The sequence below is a fragment of the Talpa europaea genome (assembly GCF_964194135.1).
Source record: "Talpa europaea genome assembly, chromosome: 15".
Taxonomy (NCBI): domain Eukaryota; kingdom Metazoa; phylum Chordata; class Mammalia; order Eulipotyphla; family Talpidae; genus Talpa; species Talpa europaea.
In genome coordinates, this window is record NC_140083.1 from 62,680,854 (window position 1) to 62,695,484 (window position 14,631).

Genomic DNA, 14,631 nt, shown 5'->3' on the forward strand with positions numbered 1-14,631 from the left:
GGTGCTGGGAGGGTGAGAGAATTCACCAGAGACAGAGCTGGGAGCAGAACAGGCAGACGGACCAAAGACACTGCTGAGGGGAGCAGCGGCGAGGCAGGAGAGGTCTGCTGCGCCATGTTGGAATCTCCCTGGCTGTCCAGGAATCAAACCAGCGCTGCAGAGGCTGTGGACCGCTTCACAGTGCTGCACTCAACCCGTGCCACCGGAGAGGCCCTGGGTTTTTCTTTTTAAACTGTATTTTAAACAGTATTTGAATAGCTCACACAGGCTGATTTTTGTCTTTGTACCTGACTACTTTTACAATTTTATTCTTAGGTGGCTTTGCCGAGTTCTCCCGTTGTTTCCCTGGCCTCTGTGAAGGAAAATCCACTCTCGTCCCTACCTGCATTTCTCAGCCTTGCTTACCTGTCGCCAACATTGGGCCAACCCGAATTCTTCCCAACCTGTATCTTGGCTGCCAGCGTGATGTCCTCAACAAGGTGGGTGCTTAAAAATATCCCTCACTGTAGGGCTATTATTAACAGCTGCAGAAACAGTGTTCCCCCATTAGCTGTCACTTCCAGCACCTCCCTCCTGGGGGCTCCCCAGCCAGCAGCATCTTTTGGAATCCTCTTTTGTTTGATGAAATTGATTACCCCAAGATACTGAAATCATTGTCATAGTTGCTTGTCCTTCTTAGGCCCAAGAGACCTGGAGCAGGATGGGACTTTTCAGAAGTTAATAAGCCTTACTTTCCTATGGTACCCGTTATTCCATTATCGTCTTGGCATACTCAGGAAGGCTAATACTGTCTAAGTTATTTCATGTTTAGAAATGTATTTATTTACTGCAGCGCACTGAAAAAACACTCAGGTGGGCTTGGATCAAGGAAGAGTCTGCTGGAGAGGACAAGGGCTGAGAGTATGCGTGCAGGTGCCTGTCTGAGGCTTGCTGGAGCAGTTTGGTTGAGAAAGAACAAGGAAGAGCTTGATTCTTGCTGGAAAGAGGTGGGGTGGGCCAGACCAACGCGATGTCCATTAGAGAAGCCCCCAGTGATTGAGGCCATTGTCTGCATTGGCATATCGTCCCTGAGGACATAGACTTAGAAGCTGCCTGACAAGTACACTGCATGTGTTCTGAGCCTCTTGGAGGGTAACATTCTTCTAAAAGTTCTCATTACTCTAATTGAAAAAGCAGTCAAAGATCTCAATTCAACCATTGGTTGTTTATAAGAACCCTTTGTGAAGGGCCTTCATTTTTTTCCTTGAGTGAGAGAATTGGACTGACTGTGAACCAGGCTTCTGGATTGGCTGGCTTTAGGTATTCCAGGCATACCCTAAAATTCCTGCTTTTCCAAAATTTTGCCTCAACACTGTTGTGAATATGTCTGTTCTTGCTGTGAGATCTGCCTTTTTGAAATGTTAATGGCCTGTGCTTGTAGGCAGCCTTTCTAATGGGGTCACCTTGCCTTTGAGCATATGGTTTTCATTAACTCTCTTTTAGAGATAAGCAGACTGTGTCACAGAAAGTAGAGTGAATTTCCTACAGTCACATGCATCCCTGGAGCAAAGCTGGAACCCCTTTATAAGGATGCTCATATCAGAAAATAAACCAAAATAAAATTGCTACTTAAGGATCTTATTTGGAATTATCCCCAGGAAACTTTAACCCGTCAGTCAGCAGGCAAATTCACAAGTAACGTTGCTTCTGTCATTTCTGTTGCTTCTGCCATAAAGGGCTCATGTATTTCACTAAAGGGCTTTTCTAGGTTTCCAAGTGTGTCAGTGAACTTGGTCACTGGCACCTGGGGTTGAGGACAGAAAAGCCCAGTGTTCTTTAATTGGCTTCTAAGTGTGTGACTAAATGGGATGTGTGCATAGATGCACTGAGAGAAAATGGTTGTAGGGGATGAGAAGGCTTACGGGAGTTCATGGGAAAACAACTCTGGTGACAGTTGTTAGGGAAGATGGTTAGAGGTTTTACAACAGATGTGAGAAAGTCTAAGGGTTGCTGAGCAATGAGAAGGCACTGCTTCGCTGAATGGCTAAATAGAAACTGGCATATTTAACCTCTAGATTCGTTGCTGAGGGCACTTTTAATGCTGAAGGTGATTTTAGAGCTCATGAAGGCAGGTTCCTTTATTTGGTGAGCGAGACAATTGACATTCCAGAAATGTTCAATGGATTCCCCAAATAACACCCACCCACCTGAGTTTTAGAATCACATTTGCTTTGATTTTACAGCTAGCACAAACCCATCTTCCTGCTCAGGAGGAACACTAGACTTCTTTTCTTCCTGAAGATCTTGAAGATGAAAAGTTTGCCATCTTACCTAATAGTATCTTCTTTTTTTATTAAAATGTAGAAGCTGAGTAGACAGAAGGATATGTGAGCTATTGGGGCGGTTCCTGAAGGAGAGGGCACAGATGTTGGGAGTTTAGTAGACAAAATGGATATGATTACTCAGAGAGAAAATACAGATGGAGCAGAGAAAAAGACTAAGCACTCAGTCTGGGTCCAGAGCATGTCCACATTGAAGGCCTGGGAGGTGAGAAGTAGATACTGGGGAAGGCTATAGTAGTCCAAGAAGCAAGTGAGCAAAGCTTTCTCTTCGGAGGAACAGCAGGGAATGAGACCATCAGCTGCAAGTGGGGATGGGAGGGAAAGTGCATCCGGGAGAGAAAATAGAATGACTGCCAAGGAGCATGGCTTGTGGGTGAGGTCCGGCGATGCTTCGGAATGTGTTTGTGGCTATGTACAACTGCCTGGTGCAGATGCGGACTAGGTGGAGAATTTAATTTAACCGGGGCTGTAAAACCAAGGGAGTGGAGAGAAGTGCTGGTGGGACAGAAGAAATGAGGGAAAAGAAAGAGAGCGACTATAATGATTGGCCCCAGAATTTAAGTTAGGCTTGGTGGAAAAACATGGGGACGAAGGACAGACAGACTGGAGGTTGGATCAAGAGATGTAGGTATTGGAGTGATTGAAGGATTCTGGGGTGAGTGAAGAGAGGGTTATGGTCCTTGGTGGGTTGGGTGAAATGAGGGAGGGGTATGGTTATTGATAATGACAGAAATCAGAGTAGGTCTGGAGTAAGTGCTTGAGGGGAGGAATTCAGAAACCTGAGCGGTCAAGGTGTCAGAAGCATATTTGACAGCCAGAGAAGAAAGATTGTTTTATCAGTAGAAAGCATGTGGTAGCAGACTTCGCTCAAAGTTGAGCTAAATATTAAACAGCCTCAATGACCACTCTCTGGAAGCTTAAAGATTTTGTTGTTTATTTATATTCTGTTAAGCATACTTTACACAACTGAAACGGAACTGAATGGATTACATATCTCTTTATAATTTGGTGAGAAGTCATTGACACACATCTGTGAATAAAGCAATGACTATTCTGTAAAATAGTCAGATGCATTCTTTTTTTTTTTTTAAGAATTTTATTTATACAAGAACTGGGGTACAAGTCAGAGGCATGGGAGGGTGAGAGAATTCACCAGAGACAGAACAGGGAGCAGAACAGGCAGATGGACCAAAGACACTGCTGGGGGGAGCAGTGGGCGAGGCAGGAGGGGTCTGCCACATCATGTGGGAATCTCCCTGTCCCTCCAGGAATTGAACCCGCGCTGCAGAGGCTGCGGACCGCTTCACAGCATGGCACTCAACCTGCTGCACCACTGGGGAGGTGCCCCGTTCTTTTTTTAAAAGATTTTATTATTTGTTTGTTTATTTACTCTTACAAGAACTGCGGTATAGGCTGGAGGTGTGGGGGTGAGAGGATTCACTAGAGATAGAGTGGGGAGCAGAACAGGCGGATCTACTGAAATACACTGCTGAGGGGAGCAGTGGTTAAGACAGGAGAGATCTGCCGCACCATGTGGGTCAGCTCCCTGGCTGACGATAGCTCGATAGTGCCAACTCCCCCCACTCCCCACCGTGCCACCAGAGAGGCCACAGACCTATTCTTCATAACTATATAGTTCCCTCTCCGATCCACTGTGAGAGACATGGACATAAGATGCCCTCTCAACCACTTAAACAACCTTTCATAAAAAGCATGGAGAAAGCAAGTTAATATAACAGTCCTATGAAACTTCAGGAGAAATATAATTGACTTTGGAGACTTCCTGACATGGCTGCCCTGGTGGGCACAGGCGCTCAGTCCACCATCTGAGTAGCGGGCTCAGGGGGCACAGTGCGTGTGTTCTTAAACATGCACAGGTCAGGGCCTCCCTGGTGGTGCAGGGGTTAAGTCTCAGCATTATCAAGCTATCATCAGCCACTGTGGCATGAGTTCAGTCCCCGGCCAGGGAGCAAACCACATGGTGCAGCAGACCTCTCCTGTCTTGCCTGCTGCTCCCCTCAGCAGTGTATTTCAGTATATCTACCTGGTCTGTTCCCCACTCTGTCCCTGGTGAATTTTCTCACCCCCCACACCTCTGGCCTGTACCCCAGTTCTTCTCTGCATTAAAAAAAAAAAACAAAAAATTGTACAGGCCAGTGTGCTGCATGGTTACATTTATGTACAGTTATGTGAATATTACACACACTGATGAAATATGAGTACAGGAAGGGAGTTGGTTTTTCTATGTTCTAGAAAGTCCAGTGTTCTGGAAAGGTGAAGGAAAGACAAATTACATTTGTCTGTAAAATATTTCAGGAAGTGTCATAATCTGAAAGGACTCTATACTATTATAGTTTCACAAGCTCTTGCTGTCCTTTAAAGAAATGGACCTTGTAGTTGGTTGAGATGCATTTGGTTGTGATTTGCATTTCAGGTTAAAATGAAAAATTCCATTATATTATTTCATTTTCGATGATTTCTTCCTTTAGCCAACTTCTCACTGATGTAGAAACAGCTAATCCAGAGGATAGGTAGTTATCAATGGCATTTAACTAAGGAGCCAGATTGTATTTTTACATAGTGACATTCAGGATTTTTATCTGCTTTTTATTTTTTGTTTGTTTTGTTAAGTTCCATTTTGTCACAAGAAGCTCAAGTAGCAGTTGGATAATTGGCTTAATAAGTCAGTGTTTTTAAAGTAAATTTTTCATAATGCAGGTTCTACTTATGATTGAAATTCTATTTTTTCCCATTTCATCTTGTGTTTAAATTATTATCACACATAATGTCTTGCCCCCTTTTGCCAGTTATCTAAAGTCAAGCTACTCTTTAGGTGTGTCTTTTGTGAGACATTGTTTTCTTTTTTTTTTTTTAAAGATTTATTTATTTATGCATACAAGAACCGGGGTACAGGCCAGATGTGCAGGAGGGTGAGAGGATTCACCAGAGACAGAATGGGGAACAGAACAGGCAGAATGACCGAAATATACTGCTGAGGGGAGCGGCAGGTGAGACAGGAGAGGTCTGCTGCGCCATGTGGGTTGCTCCCTGGCCAGCCAGGGATTTAATTCATGCTGCAGAGGCTGGGGATTGCTTTATAGTGCGGTGCTTAACCCCTTGTACCACCAGGGAGGCCCCTGTGGGACATTATTTTCTAAGTGAGGAATGCTTTTCTGCTGGCACAATGTTGTAAGCTGGCATTGCCCGTGTTCCATAGGTCAGGTCAGAACGGCCCCTGCTCTGTGTCCTTTCCGACCCCACAGCTGCGCTTTGAATATGGGATAGTCCCAGAGGCAGTAGACACCACTGTAATGTGGCAAAAGGACCAGTGCTGTGATGTCCACGATGTGGTTGAGGCCACAGAAAGGGGGAAAAGAGGGTAAAATACCCAACCTGCATAAATCTCCCCACAGTGGCCTTGTGTCCTGAGTCACATCCAAGGTCTCCTCAAGATATTCACAGCCAGAGTGACACTCCTTTGCTTTCTACTTCGTTACAGATTTTGGTAAAAAAGAATGAAGTCAAAACTTTCTACACCATTTCTACCTTTGGATATATGTAGGCCATAACTTTGTTGCTCCAACTACTTAGGTTTAAGAAGAACTTGGGTAGAGTATGGCCACCAAGGGGTGCAGACTCTGGCGCTGGGCCTCCTCAGATTTGAGTCTCTACTCTGTAACTTTGCAGACAATATGGAACCTCTCTCAATGTCAGTTTCATTTTTCAAATGGGGATCATAGTAGTACTTGTGTCAAAGGGTTGTTGTGAGAATTAAACGAGACAGCCCATTCAAATGCCTAACACGGGACCTGGCACAGAAGGGGCATCCGTTAGGTGTCAGGTATTATTTTATTCATAGGCGCCATGTTAGTAGACGATGATAGGCCTCTGGCGAAGATGCATGACAACTATTTTCTAATTGGATTTCAGTTAAGTGGCCCTTTCTACAAATGTATGTCATGGGGCTGCTTGTCAGAGGGCACTTTTTTATATTCATTCTGTGGGGAACTTATATTTGAGTCACCACGGCTGTGTGACGGATCTGGTCTGGCGTGAGAGTGTCCCGTAGCCTCCTGACGGTGCTGTAGCAGCACCCACTGCTAGCATCAGCCCCTCTTCTCAGAAACCTCTATGTCTCTGCATTCAGTTGGGTGGGAAGCAGTGTTACCACTTCCATTTCCTTTTAATTTAATAAATTTGTGTAGTACTGTTTGTGAACAGGAGAAGGAAATATAAAAGGGCCCCTTTCCTTAAGGACCAGCGACCCACTGCTGTTATTCCAGGGAGAGTAGATACTAGCCGGTAGAGGGACAGATGTGACCTTTGCTACATGCACCAGAGTTTAAAAGTTGCAACAGGGCCTCCCCGGTGGCGCAGCGGGTTAAATGCAATGCTGTGGGGCTGTCCGCAGCCTCTGTAGCGCGAGTTCGATTCTGGGCCGGCCAGGGAGATCCCCACATGGTGCGGCAGACCTCTCCTGTCTCGTCCACTGCTCCCCTCAGCAGTGTCTTTGGTCCATCTGCCTGTTCTGCTCCCTGCTCTGTCTCTGGTGAATTCTCTCACCCTCCCGCACCTCTGGCCTATACCCCAGTGCTTGTATAAATAAATTAAAAAAAAGTTGCAGTAAACTCCAGTGAGGTCTTCACAGCCTGCTTCTCAGCCAATGGGAGGAGGCAAGACCATCAGAAGACCAGGCTCTGGCATGGCCCTGGGCCCGTCTCTCCAAAAAGGTCCAGTTCCCAAGTTGAATTCTTGACCTCACCACCTCACAGTTGAGAGGCTAGCATCCATGATCTGGATTTATTAAGTTGACTTTTTATATAAAATAAAACACATTTATTGTGCCAGATGTGGTAAATGAAGATTAGGGAATAATTGCATGTCTCAGTAGGGTAAAATAGGAAGAAAATTACCAACCATCTTTCAGGTAATTGGAAAACGTTTGCAGGGGAGCTAGCATTCCAAGAAAAGGAAGTGACCAGAGTTGCTTAGAACAGAATTGTGCCAGGCATAGAACATTTCCTAAGAGGCACTGTGGACGACTATGAAGCAGGTTCTGTAGGCTGGCCTGGGAAATGGTGGAGGGGGTCAGGTGAACATGTTGGGTGCAACTGTGTTCCTGGTGCTGAAGATAGACAAGCAAGACAGTCCAAGACCTCACTGCTTTGCTACTCAGAGAAGAGACAAGAATAACCTGCTAATTATAACACTCTGCTTAGTGCGTTAGCAGTAGGGGGCGAGCAAAGTATTGTGGGAGGACAGAGAAAGGAATGATTAATACATCAGAGGGGAAGAGGACACAGAATTGGTTAATTAATTTTTTTTAAGATTTTATTTATTTTTGCATGGTGGGTGTAGGCCAGAGGTGCGGGTAGGTGAGCAGATTCACCAGAGACAGTGTGGGGGAGCAGAACAGGCAGACTAATCGAAACACACTGCTGAGGGGAGCATCGGGCAAGACAGGAGAGGTCTGCTGCGCCATGTGGGTCAGCTCCCTGGCTGGGGGATAGATAGAACTCAGGCAGTCACAGTGGGCCTTCGCATTGGTAGCGCTGAGACTTAACCCCTAGGCTGCCAGGGAGGCCCACAACTGGTTAATTTAAACAACATAGGAAATATGGGAGAGCGTCATCAGAGGAGCAGGGCCTTCTAAGCACTGGGAGGTGTGAACACCACCATGGAAGGGCACAGGTGTCTCTGATGTTGAGGGATTTGCAGATTTATGGGACAGAAGTAGGCAGTGAGATTAAATGTGTGGATAAAGTACTCCATGCATGTTTATTTTTATTTTTATTTAAAGATTTATTTATGCATACACGAGCTGGGGTACAGGCCAGAGATGCAGGGGGTGAGAGGACACACCAGAGACACGGTGGGGAACAGAACAGGCAGATTGACCGAAGTACACTGCGGAGGGGAGCAGTGGGTGAGTCAGGAGAGGTGTGCTGCGCCATGTGCGTTGCTCCCTGGCTGGCCAGGAATTGAATTCATGCTACAGTAGCTGCGGATTGCTTCATAGGTTGCGTCTTAACCCTTGTACCACCAGGGAGGCCCTCCAAGCATGTTTAATTGTAGGAAAGCTCACTCTCCTCTCTGTCCAGTATGTGGTTTGAAGAGGAAAGCACTGCAAGCTCTGAGAGCTCCCTGGTGGTTTTTTCGCTGTGGTGGTGAGGGCTGAGATGTGACTGGGAAGTGGGCGGTAACACTGCAAGAGTTTAGCAGCCATTTGGGTGGGGAGTCATGAGGAAGGAGGATGAGGCTAGTGATCTCATTTTTCTACCTCCAGTGTATCTGATGTTATGACCATAAACCAGCTTTGGGATTATTATAGAGAGGAAACAGGAGTTGGGGGGCAGAGAAGGAAGAAAGGTGATGTGTTGGGCCTCTGACATTTTGAATTTAAAGGAATTTAATGGAACACCCAAATAGAGAGATCCATAGGTAGCTGGAAATAGGAGTTGGAAACTTAAGAGGATATGTATGTTTGAATCCTCAGTATATAGAACTTATACTTAAGCTCTGGAAATTGACTTAGTTTTGGAGAAGAATGTGCTGGACTGTCTTGCAGAGAAAACCCAGCACGTTTAGTTTGCATATAATCCAAGGTCATAGTAAACTGGTTGTAATTTGTATTCTTTGCTCCACCTCTCTCTCTCTCTTTCAAAATGAAGGTAGTAGAGAGTTGACTCTATTAGTGATGGGTGATCTTCAAGCACACTTTCTTTTTTTTTAATTTTTGTATAATTTATTTATATATATTTTACATTACTGTTCATTTATTTTTGTACAGTGTTTGCTTTCTCCTCTCAGGTGTACAAGTACACTATTCAAAATGGCTCCTTTGCCCTTAAAAAAAAAACTGCTTTAAACTTAAGTCTAATAAATCATTGTGCTAGGTTTGTGCATTTCATCGGCTAAACTTATTATTTCAAGGAAGCTAGTGACTCTTATCATTATATCTAACTTTGCTCCTTCAAGATGATCATGTCCATGTATTATCAGTCACTTTAATTCCTCTCCCTCTACAGGAGCTGATGCAGCAAAATGGGATCGGCTATGTGTTAAATGCCAGCAACACCTGTCCAAAGCCTGACTTTATCCCCGAGTCTCACTTCCTGCGAGTGCCTGTGAATGACAGCTTTTGTGAGAAAATTTTGCCGTGGTTGGACAAATCGGTAGATTTCATCGGTAAGTAGCTTGAGTCACAGACAAGCGCTTTGGGTGAGACAGCTTCATGCCTAGGTGAAACCCTCCCTTCTTGCTTTTTTTTTTTTTTTGCCTTCAGAGAAAAAATCTGAAAACAACAGGAGGTGCTGCTTATGTGGTGTTAGGGCTTGTGTGATGTGTGGCCCTGAGGGGCTGGCTTGGCCCCTCAGGATCTGTGATGTATTTGCAAGTGTTTGGACAGCCAATTCAACTTTGGGGATTAAATCATCTTATCTGCCTATTCAAATCCTACAAAAGACTGGGGAACCCTTGGTGGCTTTCCTCAAACTGTTTTACCTTGCTGCTATCATGTTTAGCCAAAGAAAGGCAAATCGTGTGAAAACAAATCTCATGACATTTAAAGTCTGCATGTCACAAGATTCCTAAGCCTCAGTCCACAGGGCAGTAGTTTTGAGTAGTGTGGGATCTAATAAAATTCCTGTCATACACGCACTCTCACACACATATATGCGCGCCTACCTCCCTGGCGTGCTGCTGTCACTGGGTGTGACCTTGAGCAGACTGTTCTGCTCGCTGGACCTGTCAGGCCTGGAGCTGCCCTGCTCCTCACGTCAGGTGCTGAGGTGACATTTTGGTGCCGCAGGATCAGGTCTGCGGGTAGTACATGGTGACGTCTGTTTGAAATGTGGTTTTTGGAGAGAGCGATTGAACAGAGAGAAACATTGCTGGCACTTGAGAACATAACAAGGTGTGACTCTTGACATTCCATGAGAGGAGGTTTTGTTGTTTTTTCTTACCCCAGTCACACAAGTTCTAATTCATAATTAAATGGATTGAATAAGTTACTGTAATTAAAAAAAAAAAAACTACTTCCTTTTGAAAGTGAAAATACATAAATTAAGCTCCTCATTATATCCTTTCATCTGCCAGAGGAATTTTCTACATTATGTTTTGGGAACTTGAGGTAATACAGAAACTTTACCCTTTTTCAAGGGTCCAGATTGCCAGAAGTTGGTATCTTTAATTAGGATCTTTAATTCTGGAAACAGCTTATGTGCTTAGATAATTCACACTAAAATAATTGCAAGCCAATGCCCAAATTTCATCGCTGGGAAATACGCAGCATATCGTTCAGTTTTTAAAAGACATCAGTTATGGTCCATGTTTCCATTGCTGGTCCTTTCAATCTAGAGGACTGGCTCTCATTTTAGCTAAAAATTCAATTCCAGGATCCGTGTAAAAAGAGAACCTGCTTCTCTGAAGTCTGAGCTTGGGGGATGGGGAGTTTAGGGGAAAATCAAGAGCACAGAATATGAGTAACATTGCCTACAGCTTATTTTCTTCTTTCATGGGAGATATTGGGGTCATCCTGTTATATCTTCATTCATACGAACAAACTTGAACCCGTTCTACATTGGTCGGATACACACAAACACCTATTGTAATTCATTTGTAATATCTGAAAATATTTTTACTTACTTATCAGTATTTCCTTTGCTTGGCTATACTTACTTAGGGTGACTCACCTTCCTCATCCCACCTGAATAAGCCGGGGCAGAACCTCTAGCCCGCTTTGGACATCCAGCCCATGCTCACTGTCTGCTAGTTTGCTTCCCCAGGCTGCTCCAGCCGCCGTCAGTTATGACAGAGTCACAAGAAGGTACCCTCATACCAGGACTTAGCTTACAGGCTCATCATAGTTTTGCTAGTTTGTGCTTTTAGCTACTCATGAGCCATCACCATTCTAGCTGGATGCTTCTAAGGGTCCCCTCTCCTTCACTGTCTTTGTGGCCCTGGCCCCACCTTACCCACCCCAAACTCTTGACTTTGTACATGGGTGGTGCAGGGAGGTACTTAAGAGCACCAACTTTGGGACCAAACTGAATGAGTCCTGCCTCCATGAGTTATTAAATGATTTGGGGTGAGTTAAAAGTCCTGTTCCTTAATTTCCTGATCTGAAACTGAGATGACGTGTCTACCTTCTTGGGATATGGTGAGGATTAAATGAGGTGAGGTGTGTAGAGTCCACCACCATGGGACTGCCATAGCTAGCTCTAAATACACAATAGCTGTTTTAAAAATTATGAGTTAGTTTCTTAGCACTGTTCTGTCACTGTTCTTCCTCCCTAGCTCTCTTACCCTTTCCATGTTATCCTTGCTCTTTTTTACTCAGCCATGTATTATCCCTGAATTGTTCTAGTGGCTTTTCCCCCTTCTAATCCTTTAACATTTTTTAATAAAGGTTGCTGTTTAAAAGTGTCAGCCTGCCAGTATGTATAGGGTACTGCATGCCCCCGTGTTAGGCCTTTTAAGGGAAACTGATAGTTCGTTGTCGTGCCAGTAAACACTTTCTCTTTGGGCTCTCTCTGGCATCATCTCCTGGTCCTGCCTCTCGTAGTCACTTGCCCTCTCATAGCCACTATTCGTCATAGCCATCGCTGTGGGACGCTGTCCTTATATGCTCAGCCTCCAGGCGCAGGTTTGCCCACTTCACTTATGCGGGCCCACACCATACTCCAGGTGTCCACAATCAGGCATGTGCGCCCCAAGCCACACTCCCAAGAACCTTCTGCATTAGCACAATCGAGTCCACAGGTGACAGCCACAGAGGCCAGTGGTGCAAAAGCCTGACCAGTCTTCATTTACCCAACACTCGTAGACTGTTAGGTTATACATAATGTTATACATAATGAATAGCAAGTCCTATGTTAGAGAATTGTAACATTTGTAACGTAGACCACAGTGAGATTAGAGTAGCCTGTGTCATTCAGGTGCCAGAGCAGATTTCTTGGATATCTGTTAAGTCCAAGAATCACAATTTTTGGTAAGCTTTTGGTATCAACCAAAACAGGAATGAAAGGGGAAGACTTGAGCTTCATGCAGCTTGCCTGTAATCGTCCGGGTAAGCAAACTAAAATTGAGTGAGCACACCTGTGACTGTTAGAATTAACACTGTTTAAAATGTGTTGTGTGGGATCATTTATGCAGTCCCACCTGAAGGGTTAAATGTTCCTCAGCAGTAAGAGATGGCAGCATGAACTGAATGTTCCTTAGTTCTTTGTTCTAACAACCTGCCCAGGAGCTCTTCTACCACATTGTGGGAAATTAACACGATGCAATGAGGCAGTCAAGAAAGGGATGAAAATTTCTTCGGTCCCCCTTAAATTCCGCAAATAAAAGTTGGGCCATTTTATGACATACTTAAAAGTCTACCGAAGAAAAATAGCGAAATTATAGGAAGGTAGTTCTCAGAGCTCCATCCTTTTAAAAGTAGTTTGATGTGGCATCTATTTGCCTTGTGATATGGTAGCATTGTGATTCTCTCCCTGTCCCTTCCTCCCTTTAAAATAGTAGCACTGTATATGTTTGCAATGAAAATATATTTAACAAATTTTAAGATCTCATCTATACTTAGAAAAAGGCTATGTCAGACAAAATGTTAGCTATACCTTATGGGGTGGAATTTTGGATGTTTGTTTCTTTGTGCTTTTCTGTATTTCTGAAATTTTCTGCACTAAACAAGTGGAATCATGCAATCACAATGTAGGATTTATGCTCTGGAAAAGTCATTAAAATAATAATGTAAAAAATTGGCCTCCCTGGTGGCACAGTGGGTTGAATGCAGTGCTGTGAAGCTGTCTGCAGCCTTTGCAGTGCAGGTTCGATTCCCGGCCGGCCAGGGAGAAACCCACATGGCACGGCAGACCTCTCCTGCCTTGCCCACTGCTCCCCGCAGCATTGTCTTTGGTCCGTCTGCCTGTTCTGCTCCCCACTTTGTCTCTGGTGAATTCTCTCATCCTCCTGCGCCTCCGACTGTACCCCAGTTCTTGTATAAATAAATAAATCTTTAAAAAAAAAACTAGCAAAAAAAATAATGTAAAAAATGCACAACGTAAAGTGCTGAATTAGAGCCAGGCAGCCTGAGTTGGGGGCAAAGTGCTTATTGACACATTGGGCCCTTAATTGCCTTCTGTGTAAGTGCTGGGGATTACCCTTCCCTGTCTCCTGGAAAGCAATTTGAAAGGATAGTCTGTAAACAGGTGAGATTCACTTTGAATTTTCAGATGATAGACACCTCGAGCCAGTAAATGGAAACCAGTCCTCACTGCTGTGACCCTTCTTGAATTTTTAACTCACAGAGAAAGCAAAAGCCTCCAATGGCTGTGTCCTCGTGCACTGCTTGGCCGGGATCTCTCGCTCAGCCACCATCGCGATCGCCTACATCATGAAGAGGATGGATATGTCCCTCGATGAAGCTTACAGGTGAGGACAGGACCGTGTGTCCTGTGACTGGCTTTTCACTTGACCTGAATCTTAGAGAGGAGAGTGGGTCACCAAATTCAAATCGACCTGGACTATTTTACCCCCACTCTTCACAGGTGACTGTGGATTTTTCATTGGTCTTTCAAAGATGGGAGAAGAATGCATTTTTGGCATCGAGCGTGCATTCTGCCCTAACCTGTGTTAAATTCACCCTCAGCTGCTTTCTAAGTTTTAATGAAGAAATAACAAATCCAGGCAGAGGTCACTATCCTGTTACAGAAATTGTGCTTTGTTTGAAGTTAGAGATAAGAAAAAAAGACTCCAGTAGAACAGTGCTAATACAATCTCTCTCTGCTTCAAACTGGGTGTCATGGTGAGGAAAAAGTTTAATACTTGCAAACATAAAAGTAATTGTCAGACTCCATTCCATGAATAAAAATTCTAGAGTTGCTCAGATTTTGACTGAGTTGCCCTGCTTCCCTCCTCTCAAAAATGGAAGGCAGGTAAGCCCTACGCACTGGGTTTTTCTTGGGTGACTGATGAATCCAAATCCTCCGTCTTGTTGGGTAGAGGTGGTCATTTTCCAACTGATTAAGGAACAATAAATCAGACACATGGAACAGATCATGTGTAACCATTGGACTTTTCCTCTCAAGTGGGAAACTAGCTACTAAACAGTTTCTCACAGGGCCGTGGGGCCGGCATCTGTCTTCAGTAGCTTCCTCACCCCCCACCAGGCCTCCTCCCTGAAGGTCCTCCTGCTATGGGCGCAGACCAGAAGAACCATCTCCAGCTGCACCACGTTAAAGTCTTATTATGAGGACCCTAGATTATTCTTGGTAGACTTGAGCCAGTTATTTCTGACTGTTAATTTGTTTCA

General features: G+C 44.5%; 1 protein-coding gene across 2 annotated transcripts in view; it reads left to right on the forward strand.

Annotated features, from left to right (window-relative positions):
• Positions 1-14,631, forward strand: part of DUSP16 (dual specificity phosphatase 16) — a gene marked incomplete at its 5' end in the record, with an annotated part of 36,372 nt that overhangs the window by 19,681 nt on the left and 2,060 nt on the right. For both annotated transcript variants that reach the window (XM_084255120.1, XM_084255121.1), the window contains 3 exons: positions 316-479; positions 9,350-9,509; positions 13,628-13,751. In XM_084255120.1, coding sequence (XP_084111246.1) covers positions 316-479; positions 9,350-9,509; positions 13,628-13,751 — 448 coding nt within the window. The remainder of the gene's footprint in view (positions 1-315; positions 480-9,349; positions 9,510-13,627; positions 13,752-14,631) is intronic.